This window comes from Sparus aurata, chromosome 6, assembly GCF_900880675.1.
Source record: "Sparus aurata chromosome 6, fSpaAur1.1, whole genome shotgun sequence".
Taxonomy (NCBI): domain Eukaryota; kingdom Metazoa; phylum Chordata; class Actinopteri; order Spariformes; family Sparidae; genus Sparus; species Sparus aurata.
The window spans coordinates 19,107,416-19,133,293 of record NC_044192.1 but is presented as its reverse complement, the minus strand read 5'-3'; the positions used below and the strand labels follow the sequence as shown (position 1 = coordinate 19,133,293).

The following is a 25,878-nucleotide window of genomic DNA, read 5'->3' as shown; positions in this document are numbered from 1 at the left end:
ATGTGATTACAAAAGTTTTATTTTGCATGGTACTATATTTACAAACAATGTCATTATCAGAATTCTATCTGTTTCCTAATCTGTTTAATGGCTTCACAAAAATGTAATATACATTTATACATACACGCACATATTTATTAGTTATTGTTAAATGATTAGTGACAATTAACTGCACGTTTATTTTTCTTGAAATAGTTTGATACTCAAAAGAAAAAGTCCAAAGTGATAAACTATGAATTAAATCTCTTAGAACTTAGTTGCGAGATCAATTTCAGTCCTCTCGGCGTCAGCGGACCTGCTCTTGTAATTCAGCGTGTTGAAGTCCTCCATAATCTCTACCATTGTCTTTCCTTTGGTCTCTGGGACGAAAAATATCAGGAATGCCGCGCTGAATACGCTGTAAGCCACAAAAATCAGGAAGCAGAACTGGCCGAGTCCATCCTGCGAGGACACACATGAAATCAGATTGCGATGTGACATAAAGATAGCAGATTGAATGTATCTGGGTCATTTGAGATAAGACGATACACAGCAGACATCTCACCACAATGTAGCCGAACAACATCCCCACGAGGAACATGCTGATCCAGTTGATGGTCCCGCTGATCACGTAAGCAGAAGGACGCCAGGCTTGCAGGAAGAGGTCAGCAGGGAGAGCCATAGACACTCCAGCTGAGCGAGGATCACGCAATTACTTAAAGATGCATAAAATATATGGGAAATGTTTTGAGCTGGAGTCAAGTGACAAAAAAAACTCACAAGGCCCAAGTCCATAGATGCTGATGACAAAAAAGATCAGGGCGATGTTCACATATGGGATCCACGAGTTCAGATCCTGTTTGAGAAATGAAACATTTATAATCTGTCCTCTACATCACAGCCTGGAGAAAACAAAGTGTGTGCATGGCATGTCGTTGGAGTGTACTTACCTTATAGGACAGCGTGATGGTAAGCATAGACATGGTGACACCCATCATCAGATAACCGTAGCCCATCAGCTTCTTTCTGCCAGCGCGGTCTATCAAGAGCGACTGAGACGCAGCGAAGATGGCAAATAAAATCTGTGTTCAGTTGTTTCATCAGACTTCTGTTATCGTGATACACTTCCCACTCAGTTTGCTTTGCACATGCGGCCAAGTTGTTATCCTTCTCCAGCAGTGATTTCATGAGATTGTTAATGTTGTTTTTGAAAAAGAGACACTCACACACAGTGTTACAGTGATGAGCTCTGTCGCTCCAATGCCAATGGACAAGTAATGCATCTGGTCCTCTGGCACTCCTGACTCACGGAAGATGTCAAAGGCGTAGAAGTACAGCTGGAGGAGGCAGTGAAATGTAAGACACAGTTCAGTGAATGTACATGTTCATGTTCATGTTCATGTCATGGAGGGGAAAATTGAAATGAACGTACGGCATTGATGCCACAGAACTGAACACCGGCGCAGGGGATGGCCAGAGTCAGTAGCTGCCACCGGACGCAGCGAGAGGTGAGAACATCCTTCACAGTCTTCGCCCTCTCTCCCAGCGTGCTCTCCCTCTCTTTCTGCATGTCGTCCAGCTCCTGCTTCAATTCATCCTCCTGCCACAGCCACTGCAAGGCTTTATACGCACGCACATGCACACGTCACAAAGACACAATGAAACTGCTGTTCATTTAAGACCCGATCCTGACGATCAAATCACACATGAACTGTCTGATATGAAATGAATTCTGGACGGGCACAGAATCTGACTACTTCTTCTTCATTGCCAGAATGTGTTCAAAAAGCTCAGTTTACAGAAAGGTGAAGTAAATGACCAAAACTACAATGGCCTTGAGGGGTCAAAACACGACAACCTTTCAGAAAACACTTTTTGCAAAACACCCCTGCTGCTGTGTTGTCTGAAATGACATTATGTTTTGGCACTCAGGGGCCACCATACAAATCAAACTGATGAACCGAGAACTTGGGCCTTACAGTGAAGACAAATGACCAACTTAGCTCGTAAAATGTTTGTAAAGGTCAGAATTCTTTCTGCAGATGCACAGCCTGCTGCGCACACCCACCTTTCCTGGTGCCTTCAGTGTCTCCTTTGTCAATGTAAAGGTAGCGAGGCGCCTCAGGGAAGAAGAGCAACGTCACAAACTGCAGGATGGCAGGAATACCACTGACAGCTAAGAGATACGGCCACATTTCTTCTGCTCCCATCATCTCCCTTAACAGAGATGATAACAAACACAATCAGAAGAAATGGTGATACTGTGGATCTATGTATTTGGATTTAAAATAAAGTATTCAAGACTGCTTGTACATTATCCTGGGATGTCACTGATTAGTCAGAAGAAGTCAAGAAGGTCTTGGATTTCAGTCAGGAACCATAAGAAGTCTTTGATCAAGACACGAAAAACTACATGGAGCACCGCCAGATTTTTGTAATGTTTTCACCCAAAGAAAAACTTGGCCTCCTTCATAAGTTAGTGAGTAGGAGTTTGTTTTTTTTTGCCCAGTTTATCTTGTCAGTTTTTTTTGTTGTTAATATGAATTAATTTATGCTTTAGAGTGCCAACAGCCAGTTCTTACTTGATGCCAATTATTTGACCTGTGACTTTCCCGAAACCGATGAAGATTGAGCAGGTGAGCGTCAGGAAACCTCTGAATTTCTTTGGAGAACTCTCCCCAATGTACATGAGGTGCACACTCAGGCCGAGACCTTCGGAGAGAAACACAAAAAGTCTTGCAAACACTTAAAAAAACAACAAGACAAAAAAAAAACACTCTGCATATCATCAGAACATACCGACATTATAACCATAGAGAAATCTTCCCAGTAGGATCATCTCAAATGATTTAGCCATGCGACTGAAGAGCATGAGAAGAGCAGCAACAATCGCCACAACGTTGTTGATCAATAGAGCTTTTTTCCTGCAAAATCCAAAGAAATATATTTATAAGTTGGGGCTTCATTAAACTTTACATTACACATAATCTATGAGCACATTCCAGTACGTTTGGTAATTGACATTTTATGTTAGAACCAATTTATGTCCGTCTGCAACATTAGTTCTATTAAACAACGCTTTGTTTTTTGTTTTTTTGTTTTGCCCTTGAAATAAATAAATTACTTTATTTCAAACAAAACAGCAATAGCTGGAAAAGTCCCTTGATTCTTGTGTTATTATGTGAAAATGCCTGTAATCCATAGTGGCACTGAGGGTGAACAATAATCTTCTTTTTTCGCTTTCCCTTCCAGTTTACAAACCGCTGTACTGCTTAAAAACAGAGGAAGACAGCGATGTCAGCAAGTATTGTTGAGTGTTTCCTATTAATTAACAGCCCAACTCATCCCACAGATGTGACTTGAGATTATAAACCATGTTATGTTTGGCTCACCGGCCGTAAGTGACAGGGAGGCTGCCAGAGTGAATCGCCCCGGCCCAGGCTCCAAGACTCAGCACAGCCACGATGAAGGACCAGATGAGCTGGTTGGTGGAGTCAGTCACCGGAGCTCCGTACCTCAACATCCAGGTGTAGTTCACAAAACTCTGAACATGCTGCACAGAGGTCAGAGAGGTCAAAGGTCATGATGTCCTGTGTTTTGTTGTCAGGTTTCTGACCAAAGATGGCTCTTATGATTGCTAAGCTGTGACTGAATTAAGGATAAGTTCACCCAAAAGCTCAGATAAAGATGTTAAATCATCCTGCTCAAACCATTTTCAAGCCTCATGGACAGAGCTGCTGAGTCCGTCCACAGACTGTGTGCAGACTCCACAGGGAATGATGTTGAAGGAAAACAAACTGCAGAGGCTCGTTCACAGTTTTCATTCATACTAATTATCTCATTAATAGAAATCTTACCACTGCTGGAGAGGCAATGACAGAAACTTGAATCCCATACTGAAACGATCCCCCGATTCCCAACACCAGCGCCAGCAGGTAAAGCCTCCAGTACTGCAGCTAAAATGTAAAGGACATCATATGTACAGTAATCTTTTATTCACTGGACATATTTAAACACTGTAGTAGAGGCCAGCGGTGTGGGCCAAACATGTGTTTAATGATTCTGAATATTATTATGTGTTAACCTGTGTGATGCTCTTTCGACACCGCGTTCCTCGTTCTGCTCTGTTACAGATTTCAGTTTAACCTTCAACTTCTTGTTATAAATGCACACACACAGTCAAATATTATGATTAAAGCTATAAAGAGTGTTAATTAGTTTTGTTCTTGTTGTAAAAATGTAATGATTCCTCTTTATGTTTTTTTTTAACAATTCAGTGGGCACCGAACAATCTAAATAGGCTGTTTTCACAGCTGAACTCAAATTTTGATATGTGAAATAGAAAAATATCACATGTGAACTGGATGTTTTCACATTGATTGACTCTGTCCACAGGTGGAAAACAAAAAACGGCACACAAAATGATGTAAAATGTGAATTATATTACATACGATATATGTGATTGTTTTTTGTATTTATTTCACTATTTGTTTGTTTGTTTGTTTTTTTACACGTCAGTTAGAATTTCCACATGTGGAACCAATAAAAGACAAAAACCAAGACCATGAACCACCGATGATTGACTGTTCCTACTCCACTACATAGGCTATTTGACGAATATATTTTGATTCATGATTTACTAATTAATTCACAGATTTATATTTTACAAAAAGTCACATGATGATGCTTTATTTGACAAAACTACCCAACATTAAAATTTAGCTCCACCTTGACAAATACAACAGCAAAACGTTATTCGTAAAATACTTAATTAAAATACATTTCCATTATAAGCAGTTACAGGGCGTATGGTTCTTTCACTTTTGATTCCTCAAGAGCATTTAGCTTATAGTACCACCTCAAGACAAACGTTGGCTGATGAAGCAGTTTTTTACTTATTAGTAGAACAAAATAATCTGATTACATCCTCCAGTGCTGCATGTACAACTTATTTTATTGCCACTAACATTTACTTTACCTGTATTGAAATATATAAATACAAACGTTACGGCGTTTTTAGAAAAATAAAATAAAATAAAGATACCTGAACTGATATTCAGGCAACCATACAGATGATTTCAGTTTATGTGCTTAGGTTTGTACAACAAAGGCTAGAGGATTTTGAGTTTTGATACTCAGTGCATTGACACACATAATCAAAAGTTGCCTCATCCCAGTTTCTGTGGATAATGAGGGGACTTTTCTGTCGATAACATTATTTCTTTGATTGGAAACAGTTCAAATTCATTTATCCCAATTTGTCTGGGGTGGCAGCAGAAGTGTAATTCTTTTATCTTTTATCTCATATCATTCCCAGATTTGGATGGACCGACCTTTTAATAACAGTAAAATGTTACTTTCTATGTGTTTTATGAATACATAATGATTTATCTTTATTTCTATCTATTCTATTGGTTTAATTACTATATTTTAATGTTTTGTCCTATCTGCATTAGTCTCAAATTATTTCATTGTTTACATCTGTACTGTCTTTTTATCAGCTAGTTTGTCATACGTAGAAAATACTTAAAAAATATATATTTTATGTACAGTATTTTTGTCTTCAGTTTTCTTTATTCAATTTGCATTTAAAAGTTGACAAATTGATGAACATGTTTTCTTCTTTTGCTTGTAGACTATGATAAAATGTTCCCCAACTGAATTTTTGGATACATGGAAGTTTTTAAATCTGCAGTTGTCACAGACAAAGTATTCAGATATAACATGCATGGATCTCAGACAGCGCTGTAATGAAAGAGCACCTACCTTTTTTGATGCGCCGTCCATTATTTCTTGAATTCTGGCTACGGAATGAGCAGAGGAGCAGCATATATGAAGGATCCTCTGAAGTTACACATCAATAGACTTTAGTTGTCCATTCATGTCGTTAGAGCATAAGGCCGTCATGTTTTTGACCTGTGTCACAAGGATGATTAGACACTGTGCCGGACCCAGCCTGGTCTGTCCGGATGATTCCACTAGACGATAAAAAGATCTGCCAGTATGATCTTTTCACTGGTGAGATATTACGGGTAAAGAGGTGTGTTTAAAAAAAACACATACACACACACACACACAAAGGTTTAAGAGAAAATTGCAAAAAAAAGAGCTCATACATTTATTCAATCACACGTTGATTAAATAAACTTTGGTCTAACTGACCTTAACCAAGACGTTGTCGTCCACCTGGATGTGATCAGATTCTGATGTTTGACTTATGAGCCCCATTTCTCTCGAACAAGGATGTCCAAGATGCTATAGAAGAGACTTCAACAAGAGGAAAAGACCGAGCCACGGTTCAAACAGAGAGTACAGCTGCCCATCGGTGTGTGTATTACAGACTGACCTTTGTCTTGTGTATCAGGCACTGAGCATTAAAAGTTTGACAATGGTAAGAGATTTGTCTCCTTCCTCTTCGTCATAGTGGGATTGCAAAGTTCATGCAAACACTTGAGATGTAGTACAATGATTTTGAACATGAAGATCTGGTTACTCATTGAGGGAAGGACAACTCATCTACTCCGACAAGTTGCATACTCCCCTTTGTAGCGCTTTGACAAGTATGGCACAATAACTCTGATGAAGTCATTGTGATGTCATTGTGGTTATGGTGGGACCTTAAAGAGTTAATGGATATACAGTAAGCCTGTCTTACAAATTGGGATTGCGCCGTTTGAAAGGTGTGGGTCTTAACCAGGCACGCGTGATCTGATAAAAAAACAGTCCAGATGCACTGTGGGATATGTCAGATGCAGTATGTGGAGATGTTGAACAATACCAGAGACTGAAAGCAGAATATCTTGACTACTGCGGCTCAGACTTTAAACATGACCAGCCACCGTCCTTAAACTTTAGGGAAAATGCAACATTAAATTGCTGGACTTAAAAACTATACACCGTCTTTTAATTGTTCTTGCAAAGGATTAGCAGTGGTATATTTTACATTTAAATGTTTGCATAAATGACACACACTAAGAAACACGTTTTTTTCTTGGTTAAAATGAATTCCACATCATGTAATTAAGTGTGTCTAGTGTCTCAGAGCAAGGTGTGGAGGAGTTGTGGGGACATCAGGGCTCAGATGGTTAACAAACAATAAAGTGCTTAGCTAAGTTTGACCTGCACGCCAAATGGTGCGCCTCTTTTAGTCTATTGGATAATTTGGAAAGGGGACCAATCTGAAGAAGTGGGTGTACTTGAGAAGGGACTCTAAAAAGGCCCTCACAGGAAGAACGAGAAGGTGGCACTTGGTAGATCTCCTTAGATCAAAGGCTGATATAGAGTTCTGATAGGGCAGAGGGAGAAGCATTTTGGCATTGCTTTTTCCAGAGATTTGATAATATTAGAACGCGGCCGCTTCTGATCCGGACGCAGGGCTCTAGATTCTGTTTCAATAAAGATTGCTCTATCATTCCACCCAGTCTTGCCTCCGCAGAATTCTTTTATCATCAAACTACACGCCGACACCTTTGAGGAGGAAAGCCCAGAAACTACATTATCAAATGAGGTTAGAGAAGACATTTACAACAGGAAAATCATTTCACAATGGCGCATCAAAGTTCATTAGGTGAATGAATTGTAAGTTAAAGTACAGGCTCTTTTTTTAAAGGTGCATTTTTAGCACATTTCTAGCTCTTTGTGACAAAATTGGTGGGAACATGTTACCAGCATCCTCAGTGTAAATGACACCAAGGTCTCAGAGTTTTGTTTGATCCAATTTGCAGTGATTCCAATGTTGCTGTGATTAATTTACTGCTTGTGTCTGCACCATGTTCGCACTACTCTGAAAGCTTGTGCTGTAAATGTATATTTGCACTGTCAAATGACGAATACTCAGCCAACCAGTGCGAGAACACAAATTCTGCATATTTGCTGTTTACAGGTGCCTTCTTGAGAAACCACTACAAACTGCATACACAAGAGTTTCTCCTCCTCTTTAAAAATGCAGATAATATTATGATCATCATTGTAGTATTATACACTATATTGCCAAAAGTATTCACACACCCATCCAAATAATTGAAATCAGGTGGTCCAATCACTTCCATGGCCACAGGTGTATAAAAGCAAGCACCTAGGCATGCAGACTGTTTCTACAAACATTTGTGAAAGAATGAGTCGCTCTCAGGAGCTCAGTGAGTTCCAGCATGGTACTGTGATAGGATGCCACCTGTGCAACAAGTCCAGTCGTGAAATTTCCTTGCTCCTAAATATTCCACAGTCAACTGTCAGTGGTATTATAACAAAGTGGAAGCGATTGGGAACGACAGCAGCTCAGCCACGAAGTGGTAGGCCACGTAAAATGACATGCTGAGGCGCATAGTGTGCAGGGGTTGCCAACTTTCTGCAAAGTCAATCGCTCCAGACCTCCAAACTTTATTTGGCCTTCAGATTAGCTCGAGAACAGTGCGTAGAGAGCTTCATGGAATGGGTTTCCATGGCCGAGCAGCTGCATCCAAGTCATACACCAGCAAGTGCAATGTTAAGCGACTCAGTGGTGTAAATTACGCCGCCACTGGACTTTTGAGCAGTGGAGACGCGTTCTCTGGAGTGACGAATCGCACTTCTCAATCTGGCAATCTGATGGACGAGTTTGGGTTTGGCGGTTGCCAGGAGAACGGTACTTGTCTGACTACACTGTGCCAAGTGTAAAGTTTGGTGGAGGGCGATTATGGTGTGGGGTTGTTTTTCAGGAGGTGGGCTTGGCCCCTTAGCTCCAGTGAAAAGAACTCTGAATGCTTCAGCATACCAAGAGATGTTGGACAATTCCATGCTCCCAACTTTGTGGGAACAGTTTGGGGATGTCTCCTTCCTGTTCCAACATGATTGTGCACCAGTGCACAAAGCAAGATCCATAAAGACATTGAGAGAGAGTTTGTGTGGATAAACTTGACTGGCCTGCACAGAGTCCTGACCTCAACCCGATAGAACACCTTTGGGATGAGTTAGAGTGGAGACTGAGAGCCAGGCCTTCCAGTCCAACATCAGTGTGTGACCTCACAATTGCACTTCTGGAAGAAGGGTCAAAAATTCACATAAACATTCCTAAATCTTGTGGAAAGCCTTCCCAGAAGAGTTGAAGCTGTTATAGCTGCAAAGGGTGGACCGACGTCATATTAAACCCTTTGGATTAAGAATAGGATGTGACTTAAGTTCATATGCGAATCAAGGCAGGTGAGTGAATACTTTTGGCAATATAGTGTACGTAATTTTACTCACGTCAATCCCACAGATCACATGTTATACCAACACGGCCAAGATCCCAGACCTTGTTCTACATTTGTTCGATCGTTATATTAACTATACATGATGCTTATAAGACCTTTTACAACAAGTTTCGATTTGTAACAGGACAAGGAGCGGTTGTGAATCAACCTCATCACTGTGAATGACAAGGAATGTGGTCAAATGCGCCCAATTCAATATAGCGTACAGCCTGAAAGAAAGGCAGAAACATTTGAATACAATGTCTTTAACATCTTGAGGAATTTTATTGTTATTCCCACAAATCAGTTTTCTTTCCAGTGAGAAAAGAAGATTTTGTTTTCTACACATCACATTTATAATCTGCATGTTACATCATTCTTTTGACATTATATGATACTTATACAAAGTGAAATGTATACAACAAAGATATCTATTTGGTTCTCCCTAACTTTACAAAGATCTAATATTCTTTTTGTCTTGGGCACAATTTAAAATACCTTTCCTACAAAGTTTTCCTTACATTTTGGTATCTTTATTTTACAAAGCTGGACAAACAGTGGACAAAGAGATGACAGGTGAACAGCTTACATAAAACCCATTTAGGGCATACAGAAAAACTATAATACCACCAACCAGGTGATTACAGACATCTGCCTGCCTAAACTCCAATATATGAGTGATACAATAGATAGATAGAAGATCTGTGTTAGTGATGGTCACCAAACCAACAGTGGCTAAACAAAAAAAAGCAACTTTCCACTTCTTCTTTTGACACCAGAAAACATTTATTTGACATGACTTTTATTACTGCATCATGTTTGAAAGGCACCTTTTGTAATGATGTCATTGAAAGTTAAAGGCGCAGCAGCGAGAGCAGGAGAAAGACAGTTGTTGACAGACAGTGTTGGTATTTAACCACCTGGGAATGGGACTATAATTGCTTGCTGCACATTTAACTATGGAAAGCTATGTTAATATAATATTTTATTGGCTCAGAGTATTATCATTTAAACAAAAAAGAATGACAGCAATATTCAACAGAAACATTTTCACATATTCAACTCATGTAGAAACAGCCGATTTCCGTTTCATGACAAAAATGCTTCATGTCACAATACCTTCATTAATGAGTGAGCTGTGCACACTGATGCATTCAGTTTATATTTAATATGGTGCAAATAATCTCTGTTTTTCTATCTAAATACATTCTTTATGGTGCAACATTGAGGGCATTGTTTAAAGTGGCATAAAATAACTAAATAATATAAGTCTCTGAAAGGGACCGCTCTGCCTAACAAGTACTTTAACTTTGATACTTTAAGTACAGTTTACTGTTTCCCTTAAGCGAAAGCTTGAATACAAGACTTTTTACTTCAGTAAAAACATAAAAACCTCTCAAACCTCTGATAGTTTGTCACAATCAGTATTGACTCTTCTAGTAACATGGATGGCAACTGTGTCCTTTGTCCCATTGAACAAGAAACATTAGAACTTAATAACACAGCCTGCCAATTATAGTATAATTTACGGAAATGAACTGTGTAATTGACATTGACCAGTACTTACAGTCTAATTTATACATTAATTTCTGTAAAATTCCCAATTGTTACTCACTTGTTCCACTGAACCTACATTGAAGTACCAGTTGGAATTGGTAAAAGTATTTTATACGTATTAATTCATACAGCAACATGATGCTGTATATTCAGTGGAATTACACATTTACAAATCTTAAAATGTGCAAAAATGATACCATAACATAACAATCTGTAATATAATGTGTCACTGAAAAACATTTATACATTTATGTGTTCTCACAGGATTTTTTTCCAGCAAAGGTGACTACAATCGTTCAGGCTCACCCTCTGGTAATTTTATAAATTAATTCCAAACAACTGTTGTTTCTTCCTGTGTCATACACTCCAGATAAAGGAGGAACAGCAGATTTAAGTTGCTTTCGGATATATTAAAGTGACCATTTCCTCTCGTTCCTGTTGGACTGCGCACAACTTCTTCCAGCTCAGGCAGATCAGGTTAAAGTGAGGCTGAGAGCAGATGTGACAAAAGTCTGTCTATAAGGCCGTGGAGAGACACACCTCACCCAGCTGATACTGAGCTTGTGTTTGCGATTCCTTCCTTTTGTCCTCGCCTTTGAAGTTGAGTTTGTGGAATTCGCTTGTGATGGCTGACAGAGACTTCCCCTTGGTCTCAGGCAAAAACAGGCCGACATACAGAGCTGACAACAGGCAGACCGCTCCGAAAGGCACAAAGCAGTACTCGCTCAACTCGCTCTGTGAAAGAGAAGACAACAGGAAGCTGTCAGACTGATTCATGATGTCTTACTGTGTGTGTCAGTCTTAGCCAGCACCTAACCTGGCTGTATCTTTCCCTGTATGCAAACATATGCAATCTTCAAATTCCTAATGTTAGAAAGATCACAGGGCCCAGAGATGAAGCCATGAACATCTGAAAATGATGTCCTTATCTCTTTTTTCCTCAATTTGAGCCTGGGACCCCTGGGGGCGCTATAGGGTGTCTTTAATAACCAAAAAATATTGCTAAGAAATCTTTAATGTTGCATTTTACCTGCATGTTAGCTTGTAGTCTCCAAATAAATTACTTGTCGTTGAATACCAGGTGATTGAAAGATGTCATGTTTAATTTAAAATATGGGTTATGGTAGTGACAGACAGAAAACAGTGTGCAAAAATAATGTCTCAATAATGTCTTAGTTTTGTCTCATTGATAATGTTGTAGCTGTGTGTATACTGTGTTTTAACATGCAATAATGCTTGTTTAATGTCACAGTATGTTTGTTAAATGGTTGGATGGATGTATATATGGACAGATTCTGACAGCTGAATGGACGTATCATCAGACTGACCACTAGAAAGGGGAAGATCATTCCAATGACAAAGAGGTTGATCCACATCATGGAGCCGGCGATCATGTAGGCCGCCGGCCGAGCGGTCTGATTGAAGATCTCTGTGGGCAGAACGCCAGTCACTCCAGCTGAAATGAGAAAAAAACATATTGATCAGAGTAAGCTGCACTATCACATCCTTAGAAATGTCAATGCTACTAGATATGTTACACCATTCAACATCCTCAAAAACGAAATCCTCCAAAATGATCATAAAGTTGAATCAACACCTCAACATTATGACATATATGAAGGGAGGATTTTACCCTCATGTTGTGTTTGTTTCATGTTAAACAATTTTGTGTTCCCGGTCAAAAATGACCGGTCCATTTAAACTCATCATAAAAACTGTATAATACATATATTATCACTACTTGTTGTGTTAGATCTTTTTATCAACTTCAGTTCTTGTGAACATCACAAGTTTTGAATTTCTATTTGTTATTTATGGCCTGTATACCTCACTGATATGAGCGTATACATCTTGAATTCGAGTTCTAAAAAGCATCATTTCTGGATTATTTTGACTATAAAACATAATCAGATGAAACATAGTATATTGTTTATCACAGACTACTTAGGGTCAAAGTTACCAAGGACATTTGTTTTGAAACCATTTAATTTTTTTATACAGTCACATGAAGTAACACTAGTCGTGTTCCCGGTCAAAGGGTTAGGTGGGTCTCAGGTGGGGATGAAGACCAGGATAAGTTCCTATTCTTTGACTTGAATGTGACAGCAGCCTCAGCATGGCCATCCTCTTCATCACTGGATTCCTCCCCATCAGTTAGTTCTTTGTCTGGATTATATTCTGTGTTGTCTTCATCGTCTGACACTTCCTCCTCTAATCCATCCTCACTGTCAGTTTCCTGGCCTCTGTCCTCCTCACCAGTGTGGTGATCACATATGTAATCAATAGCCTCACTTATGGTATATCGAAGTGCCATGGTGCTGCCACACAATGAACTGTGAGCAAGGCCTCAAAAAAGCATTTATATAGGCTACCAAAGCTGCGAGAAAAGTTCAATATTATTGTTGTTCCAACAACTTTCTGAGAACAGGTGTTGTTCCCGCGGGAGAGAGACTCTACTGGGCTAAGGTTCCCGTGGTGGTTGCCTGGGAACCAAGGTGTGTGTGTGTGTGCATGTGTGTGTGTGCGTGTGTGTGTGTGTCCATATGACAAATGAGGATGTACCTGAGATCAGTTTTTTACACTAAGTTTAGTCTCCCCCATTCATTTCTAATGAACACCAAGAGTGTACAAAAGTTGAATAAAATACGCAAAATTGTATGCAAATAAATACTATTTATTTTGTGTGTTGAAATCCTCTTTGTGGACAAAGTCATGGACTCTTAGGTCAGTCTGATCAAATTAAGTACATTTTTCAGAGATAAAACTTTTAAATCGGACAGATTTGACCAGAACACAACATAAGGGTTAAAGCAGGATGTAGTTTTTCCGACCGTATTCGTTTAAGCTATGTGTACGTATTAAACTGGCACCTCAGAGAGTATATCACCTGAAATGTTCTCTCAGGAGACAATGTGAGTTTTTATGGAAATGGAAACAGCTGTTGAGACGTGCGGGGAGTGTTTATGGCTTAATTGGATGTTGAATGGCCGTCAACATCCAAAATTGTATTTAGCACTTAAACAGCTGCTGTAAAGACTTCTGGGTGAGAAAATAACTAAAACTGTATTGAACTTTCAAATAAAATATCTAACTAGTGCAGCTTAGTTACATAAAAAACAGACTGTATGTTTTCATTTCATTCATGTATCTAAAGCAGACATTTTGTGAATCCCTTTGCTGTAAAAATGCAAATAGAGAAAATAATTCTCCATAAACTGACCTGGTCCCATGCCAAAGCTGAGAATGTAGGTGAAGATGCAGGCCATGCTCAGGTACGGCATCCAGGATACATAGTGCTGTTCACACATGGGGAGGAAAGAAGAAGAAGAAGAAGAAGAAGAAGAAGAAGAAGAAGAAGAAGAAGAAGATCCAGTTGAGGAAATTCAATATTTTCAATCACAGGCCTGTAATCCAGTGTAATTAGATAAATTATCTTCCTTTTACCTTCACTCTCCAAAACTCTAACATTGTCTAATGGCTGAATGTTGACTTGTGCCGCCTCCTAGTGGACTAAATAACACACTGAAATGTGGATTCCCCTGTTCTCACACTCCTCATATTACGTACTTTATACAGCATCACAATGTTTTCATGCAGTTTGACATGCAGTAACATGGGTGGTAAAACCCACAGGCATGTTTTCTGAGACAAAAAATTGCTTGGCTATCAATAACCGAGAGCAATTTAAATTGCCCTGATACTGGATACTGTTTAGTATTTGCTCAATAAGCAATAAACAATCACAAACACTCTAATCCAAACAAAAATGTGTTCACTGTAGAAAACTCAAATAATAATTACAGATAATAACTGATTTTCATCTTTAAAGATACATGCATGGTTTTTCATAGGAAAAGCCAAGTATGTAGGACATATAAGTGGTTAAATCTACCTCAAACGACAGAGCAATTGTAAAGACGACAGCCCAGACAGTCATGAGGATGAATCCTCCCATCAGCATGAACCTCCGGCCCTTACGTTCTATCAGCAGGTTCTGAAAAGATCAAAACAGCAATGTATGTCAGACCCTATTCTTTTCAATACTGAATTATATCTCAAGTCCAACAGTAACCAATGAACAAATACGAAACTTCTGGTTGGTGAATAGCCATGACTAATGTGCTGCATAAATGAGCTCATGGGATATTACCAGTCTCATGTCTGTGCAGTAAAAATGTCCCTGTAGCCAGCAGCTAGTTAGCTTAAATTTTATATAAAGACCTGAAAAGGGGAAGCAGCTAGCCTGGTTGATTATCTGGGCCGATATTCAGCTTTTTACCGATTATCTGTACAATTTTTCTTTTAGATTACCTATGCATTTTAAAATGTGCTACTTATGGCTTTTTGTATAGACCTGGATTAAACAATTAGTATATAGCCTGTTAGTAAGTGGGCTGTAGAGGTGCCAGTAAGCACATTTTGTTTGTCATTCAGAGAGAGCCAGACTAGCTGTTACTCTTGTTTCCAGTCTTAATGCTAAGCTAGGCTAATCAGCTTCTGGTGGCAGCATCATATTTAAGGTATTGAGATGCAATATCAATCTTCTTGTCTAAGTTTTGGCAAAAAAGTGGATAAGTGTTCTTTCCCAAAACATCAAAACATTTTGTAAATATAACATCTTCCTTCTCAAGTGATAAAATACTGTCAATTTAAAAATATTCAGGAACTTCTTATTACTCTTGTTAGCAGTTAGCGGCTAAAGAATTTGTTTATCTAAGGTCAATTGTTCATATGTGCGAGTGTAAAATCATATACACAACTGATAAAAATGCAAACCTTTTGTACAGTACAGTACATAGGTCTGTTCTAAGTCCTCAGTCTGTGTTAAAGCTTTCAGAAAACAACAGTCTCTCTCTGCTTCTAGCTGCTTATGTAAGGTGTTTTAGTGTCAGATACTTACACACATAATACATGCTGTGAACTCACATGTACCAGTGCCAATTGTAATATACTGGATCTGGTCATCGGATATTCCAGCCTCTTTGAAAACATACGATGCGTAGAAGTAAATCTAAAAGACAACGAACATAGAAAGACATTAGATAACTGCAGAGCATCATTACAAGTTCCTCAAGTGTTCATAAGCCGATTAAGCCAGCATTTGGGACAAAGAGTAACTATGTTAATACCCAGTCCCCGCCATAAAACTGCCAAGCATGTGGTTAAAAGCCCTGAAATACAGTCAGCATTTCCTAACAGAGAAGCAAACCTGTTGCAACTCTCGAAACCAGTTTAGACGTGATATTAACACTCTGCAACAACAAAGAATGACTTTTAATACAAAAGGCAGATTCTAAAACAATATGCTGTCTTCACTCATCACTGATGCTGCTTCAACTACAGTTTACATTATTAATATCACCTGCAGGAACATTGAAAAACCCAAAACACAATCTGCTGATGGATCATCTCAAATTTCTAATCAACCTCCTGACGGAGCTGAGAGCAGAAAGAACATGACACTGTAGCTCAGTATCAGTAACACGGATCCTCGTGGGTTATGTAACAATATTTCCTACGGAGACACAGATCACACTGTTAAAGTCTCCCGATGTTCCCAGCTCTTGTTACCGAGTCGTTCCCACAGAGCTGCATGGCACTGCTGATGATCATGACAGTGATGAGCTGCCAGCGCACCGAGCGGTCAGCAAACAGCTCCCAGGGTCGGCGTGGCCTCATGCCTTTAGTATCAGCCTGTTCCTGCAGGATCTCATCCAGCTCGCTGCTCTGGACCTCACAGCCCCGCAGCTGCCTCAGAGCTGACAGAGAAAAAAAAAACAACTTAGATGAGAAGTTTTTTGTTTCTGTCAGTCTCTGGCTAAATCGATTATGCTGTATGTTTCATATAGATTTTAATGTGCTGAGCTGAAGGTTAATTCCACCAATTTTACACATTCAAGTGTGTTTACAGGTCTGAAAAAAGGATTATAAAGCTGCATACATTGCCTGCAGTGATGTCAGTCAGTGCGTTTACATGACAATCAAGAAAACTGAATTACTGTGTTATTCCGGCTATGATCGGATTTTTAAGATGCATGTATACACCTTAGTCTGACTAAAATCGGACCGGATCGGATTTCTCATAGTCAAATTAAAACACCTAGATTATTCGATTGATAGTCGCATTACTCCTGCATGTATACGTTCTATCAGATCGGATCAGATTTTGCGTTCTACAAGGCGCGAGATTTGTTTCCCAGGGTCGTGAGCCGGAAGTAGAAGGACAATAATCCGATTTTCTCACCGGCATGTATACTTGGACAATTGCAGTTGTCTGATTGAGTAGCATAGTCGAACTATGGCTGTAATCCGACAAAGCTGTGCATGTAAACGTACTGAGTGAGTGAATAAGTTCCATTGTGGGTAATGTAGGCACCAGATCTAGCACTGCACTCCTAAAACACTGTTGGACTCAGTATGGACAGTTTAGAAACAAATAATCAAAATCAAAACAGCAGAGCCACAGATATCGCCTACATTATCCACAATGCAACATCCCCACTGAGTGACATCACTGGATGCAGTTTATCAGGTTACATGCAGTTTCCGATGGAGCCACAAAAGACTTTCTACTACTTTCTTCACGTATGCAGTTGTACTCACCAAGACCTGTACACAAGAAATAATGTCTAAAACTGGTGGAGTTTACCTTTAACTACCCTTTCACACACTTTGCTAGTATAGGTCTGTGGCTATCAACCAAGCAGTTAGGTCCGTAGGAAAGGAAAGGAAACCCAGATATATCTGATGAGTTGTGAGTTAAATAATGGGAGAACAACATAAAAAACAAATCTTTTTGAAATGAAACATCTGAATATTTATCTTCGCTGGAACTGCTTACAAACTAAAAGAAATCTGAAACACTGCTCACCGATACTTTGTTGGGAGCAGCTGGTTTAATCTTTAACAATGTGTTTCACTTCATAAGCTTATCACATGTTTCTTCATGTAAGATCTTTCAGTACGTAAGTACAGCTGGTAGACACATGTTTATAAAGTAAAAAAAGATTTCCCTCAGAAATGTAGTTGAGTGGAAGTATAATGTAGCATAAAATGTGGAATACTCATATGTCAATTGTTACTTTCCACCACTGTTTGACATATTACAGTACGCACCTTTAATACAAGCCTCCTTGTCCCCACGGTCGATGAGCAGGTATCTGGGGCTCTCTGGGAACCATGGCAGGGTGAGGAGCTGAATGAAGCCAGGAATGGCATTACTGGCAAGAAGATAGTGCCAACACGACTCGCTGCCCAAAATCTCTCTTAAAACAGAAAATCCAGAGCGTTACTGTGGATACACAATCTACGACCCATATTGTTCTTGTTTTGCAGTAAAGGATTGGCCCATTTGGACAGAAACTTGTCAGACAGTGTCCACACCTTAGTCCGACCACCTGTCCTAACACGACACCAAATGATGTGAAAACAGCTGATGACAAGGAGATCGCCCCTCTTAAGTGCTTTGGTGCACTTTCTCCAAAATACATTGGCTGCACATTCATGCTGATCCCTGCAAAACACACAGCAAAGAGTCTTCAATGTCTAAGTTTAGTTCAGTTCTCACTGCAGTCCACTACAGGCGATATGAATATATAGCACTTGAGACTAAATGACATACCGGAATTTATTCCAATCAGCACGCGTGAGATAATGATCATCTCAAAAGAATTGGCAGCTCTACTTGTCAGAGCTAAGAGTGCACCGGACATGAGGAAAATGTTGTTCAACAACAAGCATTTCTTCCTAGGGAGGGAAAAAGAGGACAAAGTTGATATATTCCAGACAATGGTCAGGACAGTTCAAGTCTAAAGAATTACAGACTCTGAAACCTTCTGTTTGGTGGACGTATTTATTGTATTAAAATCCACAAACCAACAATAAATAGATTCAAGCATCAAGCATTAATCTGTTAAGTTAAAGCTGGATTCATCTTATTCCTCTGTGCCACAGAGCTCCACTGGTGTCCAAACAACAGCTAAAAATATGTTGTAATATTGTAATAATGACATTTCCAGCCCCGTCGCCAGATTAAAATGTGGGCAGTTTCTGCAAACCTCTGATACGCTCACATTCTTAGGCTATGTATCATATTGACACTTCAGTAATGTCATATCATGTTCACATTAATTGTTCATGACCGTCATAGCGAGAGGAGGAGGTGATGGTGGTGGAGTAGCTGGCCGATACAGCTTAAGACTTTGAACCCACACACGCAGCGTGACACCACTGAACATTTTTAGGGAGACCTCAGGAAAATCTCCAGTCATGCTTGTGGCGACCAAAGGAGCTACTTTAAGCCTAAACATTATATTTTATAACCACAACCAAATGGTGTTTGTGTCTCGAACTAACCAGGCCATGAGCACAGTGTTGTCATGAAATAAAATAGAAAACTGAGCCTAAAAAGACTTCAGTGGACATTTTCTATATTATGATGAACATGAGCACTTTAGTTTCTTTAAAGTCAATCCCACATACACTGTCCTGCAAAGAGCATGGATAAATGCGTGGTTGGTTTTGGTCTTTTCATAGGATTTGTTCAAAAATTAGACAAAAATGGAGCAAATCAGCCTTATGCTTTTAATTCAGTGACAATTATTGAAGCTTGATTGTGTGTTTCTCGGATGATCAAGGCTCAGACCGGGGACATATACTGTCTACACGTGACAGCAGGAGTAAATAACAAATTCCAGAAGGACAATATGCTGCAATCATTCACACTAATCAAGAATCTTTTCATTTATTCATTCATACATGTGCAGGTTGATCATTCACTCTCTACACATAAGTGCAATACATTCATACATTTACATACACTGGTATCTTATATTACCTCCCGAAGCGTATGGTCATAGGTCCTGCGATAATGGCCCCTGCTAACCCTCCCAACGAGAAGATGGAGACAATGATTGTCCAGACCAGAGTCACTTGGTAATCCTCCAGCTGGATGTCCCAGCGCTCCAGGAACGTCTCATTGACAAAAGTTTGAATAAACTGCGAGAAAAGACGAGATAGTCAACCTTTAAAGTCTCACTGAGTTAACTAAACACACACACAAACAGATCAGTGGTTAAAGCTGACACTCATTACTCCTACCAACAGAGTTTGTGATGTCTTTATGCTTGTCCATCCTTTGTTATCCTTAGAGGTAACATAAGGATTGGCATGTGATCTTGAGACAACCACATTTAAACAAACATTTACAATTGTATGTGTTCTGAGTCAGACTGGCTAAAAACAGCCTTAAAGTGAAACTCTCGCCAAAAAGCAACCTGGGGTCTTTTTGTGAATGTAACCGAATCAAATGTTTGTTTAAAAGCATAATTACGATGAAAGCGCCACTTTTAAGATTGACCATATTTTCGTTTTAGGGTCAAAATCATTTTCAATGGGAGTGCTAGGGGCAATTTTATGATAGCATCAAATCTTTAAAGCACTAAGAAGGCTCGACACAACATGAAACTTTGCTCGTAGTATCACCAGGGTTTCTATACATGAACAGGAGCATTGAGAACATTGTATTCACAGAGTTTACTAAAAAGAAAGTTTTTGAACAACTCACATTACCTTGGAGGAGAGTTAAGGTGGAACGCTACTGTCTTGCGGCAACAATTATACACGCTTTTGATTTTAGTATTGTTTCTTATATGAGGCTCCTTTTTCAACTTCAAGGTCAATACTGTTTTGCGCTAACGACAAAACAACGAATTATTCGTGCATTTATATGGAACTAAGCTTTAGGAGCGGTCCACCTTAACTCTTGTCCAAGTTACGGTGCATTCGGATATCGAACTTCTCGGCTGCCAGGGCGGCGGCTAGCGGAGGAAACATCTTCTAAGGTGAGTTGTCCAAAAACTTTCTTTTTAGTAAACTCTGTGTACACAAACAATGTTCTCAATGCTTGTGTTCATGTGTAGAGACCCTGGTGATACTATCCCTGTCAATCTAAACCTGCAAACGGTTTATAATCATATGGACAGTGTTGTGCCTGAACGCGTTCAATGAACGATCGTTCATGAACGCGTTCATATTTTGGGCGAACGTGAACTGACTGACTGTATTTCTGCCTGATGAACGTTATTGTGAACGCGTTAATTCTGGCGTTTGTGAACGGTGCGTTCTTACAGTTTAACTTCGTTCAAGACAGTGCCAGATTTTCATCGAGCTTTCCAGGCGAAAACCGGCTAAAACACACCGTGAACAGGCTTTGATGTAGCGGAAAAACACCCAATCTGGCTGTTGTGTATAAAAAGGACGCTGGACGAGAGGTTTGTGTAACTCGCTTTACTTTCGATCAAACCGAATCTTAACTATTTCAGACAGAAACAGCTGCATACCAAACATGTAGTGAGGCACTACCAAACGAACACAGATGAATTTGTCCTGAACGGACAGAACACTGGCAACACCAGCCACCACAGAGTCGCACCGCCGCATGCGTCATCAATGTGCTAAGCATGGAGGCAAAAACAAATGAAGGCTTCACATCTGTTTTTGTATTGTGATATATCTAAAAAGTTTTGGAGTGATATTGAATCTCATTTTTTTAATGCTGCTCTCTGTCCATTCTCTTACCCTTAAACATGTTATTTGCTGTTAACCCAGAAGACAATGCTCTTGAACACATGATGAACTTTGTTATCCTATGCAAAATGTTTTATTCACAAACAAAAATTTGCAAAATCACTACCTAAATTGGCTCCTTTTCTCCTGGAAATGAGCTCTTTGCTTAAATCTCTGTTTAAAAAAAAGTAATACCTTACTGAGTCATTATGAAAATTTTTTCCCTGAAGCCACTGTCTGAACTATCTATTTATTTATTATTTTATTTTTCCCTTTCTTCTTCTTCTTTTTTAAAAAATTATTTATTTATTTACTTACTATTTTTAATTTGAACTCTAAAGCACCCCGCAAGCCTTTCAAGTTATGTGCAAGTGAATAAAAAATCAAAAGACATGGCAACGGCGAGTCAAAATAGATCCTCTACCACCCAAATTGCATTAACGGCTCCATTGTCTTCATCTCCCAGCCGCAGCTGGACAACCTGGTTTTGCAGAATATTGTCGAAGAGCTGCAGTTTCAGTGTTAAAACTGATAGAATAATAGCCGTCTGTGGTTCTATATGGGCTGTGGCAATCATTTTGAAAAATAATAGTTTGCATTAACATATTGAAAAAAAAAAAAAAAACTATGAACTAGTGCATTTTTGGAACTGTGAACTTAGTTCAAAATTTTGAATTATGAACTATGAACTGAACTAGTTCATTTTAAAATTTGTGAACTGATCTTTGAACTAGTTCATGTAGAAAGTGAACTTTCCCAACACTGCATATGGATGCTGTTGTAATGTATTGTGATTGATATCCTGACCCACCAAACATCCTGGAAAGTGAAGAAGTTATGTTTTTCGTGCTAAATTACATAATTAGGCTACATAATCGCCATCAGAAAACTGGAAGCTGTCTGACTCACTCGCAGGGGCAGAGGCTGTATTCTGTAGTTTGAAGTCTTGGTCGGGAGGGCTGACCGTCGTGGTGATTTATTTTCATCACAAACATTCCGTGAGTTAAAGTTTTTTGCCATGTAACGTTGCTTTGTGGGAAATATCTCTGTATTAAGTTGAGTGAAGGACCTGTGTAGTGAACCGACCGTCCAATCTACAAGCCCCGCTCCGTGCCGTAGTCTTATCCGTTTACACTGGTTCGGTGTAGGGAGGATGCGGAGAACTGGCGCAGGATCCCCGCATGCAAACACTGCAATGTGAATGTGCCTCAATTCATATTTAACACTACACAGGGAAACCTGCTACATACACAAACTTACAATTGTGGGAGAGTTCATTATGGCGAGGTTGTAGCCATACTGAAGAGTTCCTCCAATGGCTGCAGAAGCAACCATCAGCACCAATGTCAGCGGACTGCTCTGCTAACACAAACAGGTAGACAGACAGACAGACAGACAGAGACAGAAAGACATTTCTCATTAGATAGACATCATCTTAACGTATTGAGGAAGAAAATACACATTTGAAGTGATGTCTGGAAAGAGCCCTTTTGACCTCCTGACATTAAATGGTGATTTCTGTCCGTCTCCTACACCCTGTTTGTGTCACACTATTTGTGTAACACCAGTTGATCAAGAGACATCTGGACCTGGTTTGATCACTTGATGTTAAATGTGTGCCCCCATACCTCCTCCCACTCCCTGCTGTTCACACTCCCCAAAGAGCAGTTCCCCTCCCTTTGCATCCCCTTATGTTTACCTATTGATTATATATCTGCCATTCTTTGTTAATACTGTATAAAATGCTACTGTTTCATTTGCTCTGGGTCCGCTCACCGGCCCAGATCCGCTCTGTGCCTGTCGGTTCACCAGTTTACAGGTATTCTTTGAATAAACACATCACCACAGCAAACTGCTCAACAGGACTTGAATGATTTCCTCAACAGTATCAAGTGACCTACTAATTAGCTAAAATGACCATTTGTTTCTTTACTACCCTATTAAATGGACAAACTGTATAATGTATTCTGTTCATTTTAGCATTGTGTATGGTATATTTGTATATTATTATTAGTATATTACTGTTTTTGTTACCCGCCAAATGACTTAAGTTGAAAACAGTGACGTCCCTGTAACTGGACCCCCCTGTAGGCCCCCTCGCCCCCCTATTAAAACTGCCTAGAACCGCCACTGGTTGAAAATCAGCATTTATGCTAAATCTGGCATATTTACATTGTATTTTTTTATACTGATATTGATGTTCATTATGGTGCTCTGTCCTATTCAATCAAACAAATAAACACATCTTTAATTTAAAACCAACTTTACATCATGCAGTTGGAGAGATGATGTCATGCAAGATAACACCTTTAATATCTAGATTAAATTCAAATAAGCTTAATGTTCAAGATACATTACTGCCAAAGCTAACTAACACATTAATTAATTACTACATTCTACACCAAGAAACTTAATAGATGATCGCATTATAGCAGTTGGTATTGGCATTTGACGTCCTTGGAATGAAACTCAACAATAAACTATCTTTGTGGTGCGTTAATGAGTTAACAAATACCACTGATTTAACCTTTAATAATTTATATACGGAAGAAATATCCTTCAGAGGGATAATTTTGCCTTTTATACCTTGAGTACTCCACAGAATCTGTATTTTCTTACGTTTCGTTTACTAAAAGAGTATTCTGTATTCCTACTTTAACTGAGTAATTGAGAATTCATTTGGCTACGTCTCAACACAATACAATAAACGTCCGTCAAAATTAAGTTTTATCGAGGGTACAGTTAAATAAAAAGGAGTTAAACTGTGAGATAAAGTGCTGTGTGATGTGTAACAAACCCATTTACCTTTTGTGCACCACCACGCGACATTCTTAATCGAAGAAGTTGATGTGTGTGATCAGGTCCGACAGAGAAGCCAACAGGTCAGCCCCAACTCCCCAACACCGGTCCTCTACATACAGCACGAGACCAAGGGCGCGCGTGAAGCGTGCGTGTGCCTGCGTAAGCCCCCCTCTGATTGGCTGCAGTTTTGCAATCGACAAGTAACCGAGTAGTGAGCTGACGTCTGACTCGTATAACGCCACAGCAATAATTCACAGTGACGACCTGTTCTGTCGCAGGGTCTCACCTCAGCGCGGAGGACTGACGAACTGTCTCAGGTGAATAATTAAGAACAACATCGAGGAGTGACGTTCAGGGACCAGGAGTACAGGAGGTGTGGTTTCACTTCATTTATACAACTGGTGTTCAAACACTGGTAACATTTTATAATAACCATCATGCGTTCTTTCTTTCTTTTCTTTCACAAAAACATTATAACGACCGTCTGTCAATGTGGACTATGTAGTTTTGTTGGAAGACATTTTAATCAGAGGAGAAAGATAAATGCCTAAATAAACGAAATAAGTCTTTGTTTTCATGTCTGAATAAACAAGCTGACCTTAAAGGCCAACACAATTTCATACTGTTTCACCTCGTTCTTATGTGGCGGACCCTGCCACCTTTCTAGCTTCAAACAGTGTTCTGCGGACCTTAATTTCCTCTGAGAACAGCTTGTTTATTCAGTTATGGAAAAGGTAAATATTTATTAGTTTCGATTATTACCTCATTCATTCCTATTGTAAATATTATTCTCCAAAACAACACAGTGCCCCTTTAATAAATGGAAAATGTATAACTAGTTAAACCCTAGTTAATCGTTATTTCACTGTTAACAATCAATAACAATAAACTTTAGGAAACATTTATGAAGCAAGTGTTCATTATAAAGTTGCTATTGACATTTAATGTATTTAATGTATTAAATGTATTAATTCATTATGGTTATGATAGTCTTACCCAAACATTTTACATCCTGAATGTGACATTTCTCTACTTATGGACCCAGCAATTCATTTTTGTCCTCTGTAGTGGACATTACGTTTTTGCTAACATCTCTCATACATGTCACTCTATTAAGTCCTGTTGTTCCTTAAGGGGGGCAACTGGAGCTTTAAAGTGACACCACATTTGTGGGGGTTGGCCCTGTTAACTTGCCTGTGTGCATGTCTTTTCATAATGACTGCTGTCCCAGTAAGCACATTTTATGGAAAAAAAAGAAAGGTATGCATGATATTCATAATTAAAAAAAAAAACTCAGGAATATTCAGAGTTGAGCTTATTCATTTTCATTTGAAAAACAGCTAATTTATAAATGTCCTCTGTACTATCCGTCAGGACTTTCTACTTATGTTTGTTTCACATTTTATCAGTAGACAGCTCTATGACGGGGCAGAGAGGATTCCTAATAGAATCATTCAGTGAGATTCAGACATACACTGATCAGGCATAACATTATGACCACCCGCCTAATATTGTGTTGGTCCCACTTTTGCTGCCAAAACAGCCTTGACCCATCGAGGCATGGACTCCTCGAGACCCCTGAAGGCGTGCTGTGGTATGATGAGTCGTCTAGCCATCACAATTTGGCCCTTTTCAAACTTGCTCAAATCCTTATGTTTGCCCATTTTTCCTGCTTCTAACACATCAACTTTGAGGCCAACATGTTCTCTTGCTGCCTAATATATCCCACTAACAGGTGCCATGATGAAGAGATAATCAGTGTTATTCA

The 25,878-nt window shown here is 39.3% G+C and overlaps 1 protein-coding gene across 1 annotated transcript; it reads right to left on the bottom strand.

The window, feature by feature from the left end:
* Nucleotide 1: 1 nt before the first annotated feature.
* slc2a11a (solute carrier family 2 member 11a) lies at nt 2–24,391 on the bottom strand. Its single transcript, XM_030419127.1, has 25 exons — nt 24,114–24,391; nt 22,569–22,670; nt 19,579–19,739; nt 18,364–18,488; nt 18,126–18,255; nt 17,859–18,007; nt 16,314–16,501; nt 15,643–15,753; nt 14,635–14,736; nt 13,963–14,038; nt 12,071–12,198; nt 11,261–11,477; nt 5,896–5,994; nt 5,746–5,783; nt 3,837–3,935; nt 3,372–3,532; nt 2,779–2,903; nt 2,562–2,691; nt 2,048–2,196; nt 1,412–1,599; nt 1,206–1,316; nt 930–1,031; nt 760–835; nt 545–672; nt 2–441 (listed from the first exon to the last, which is right to left on the bottom strand). The coding sequence occupies exons 1-25, from the start codon at nt 24,135–24,137 to the stop codon at nt 247–249; spliced, it is 3,114 nt and encodes a 1,037-aa protein (XP_030274987.1). The 5' UTR covers nt 24,138–24,391; the 3' UTR covers nt 2–246.
* Nucleotides 24,392–25,878: the final 1,487 nt, after the last annotated feature.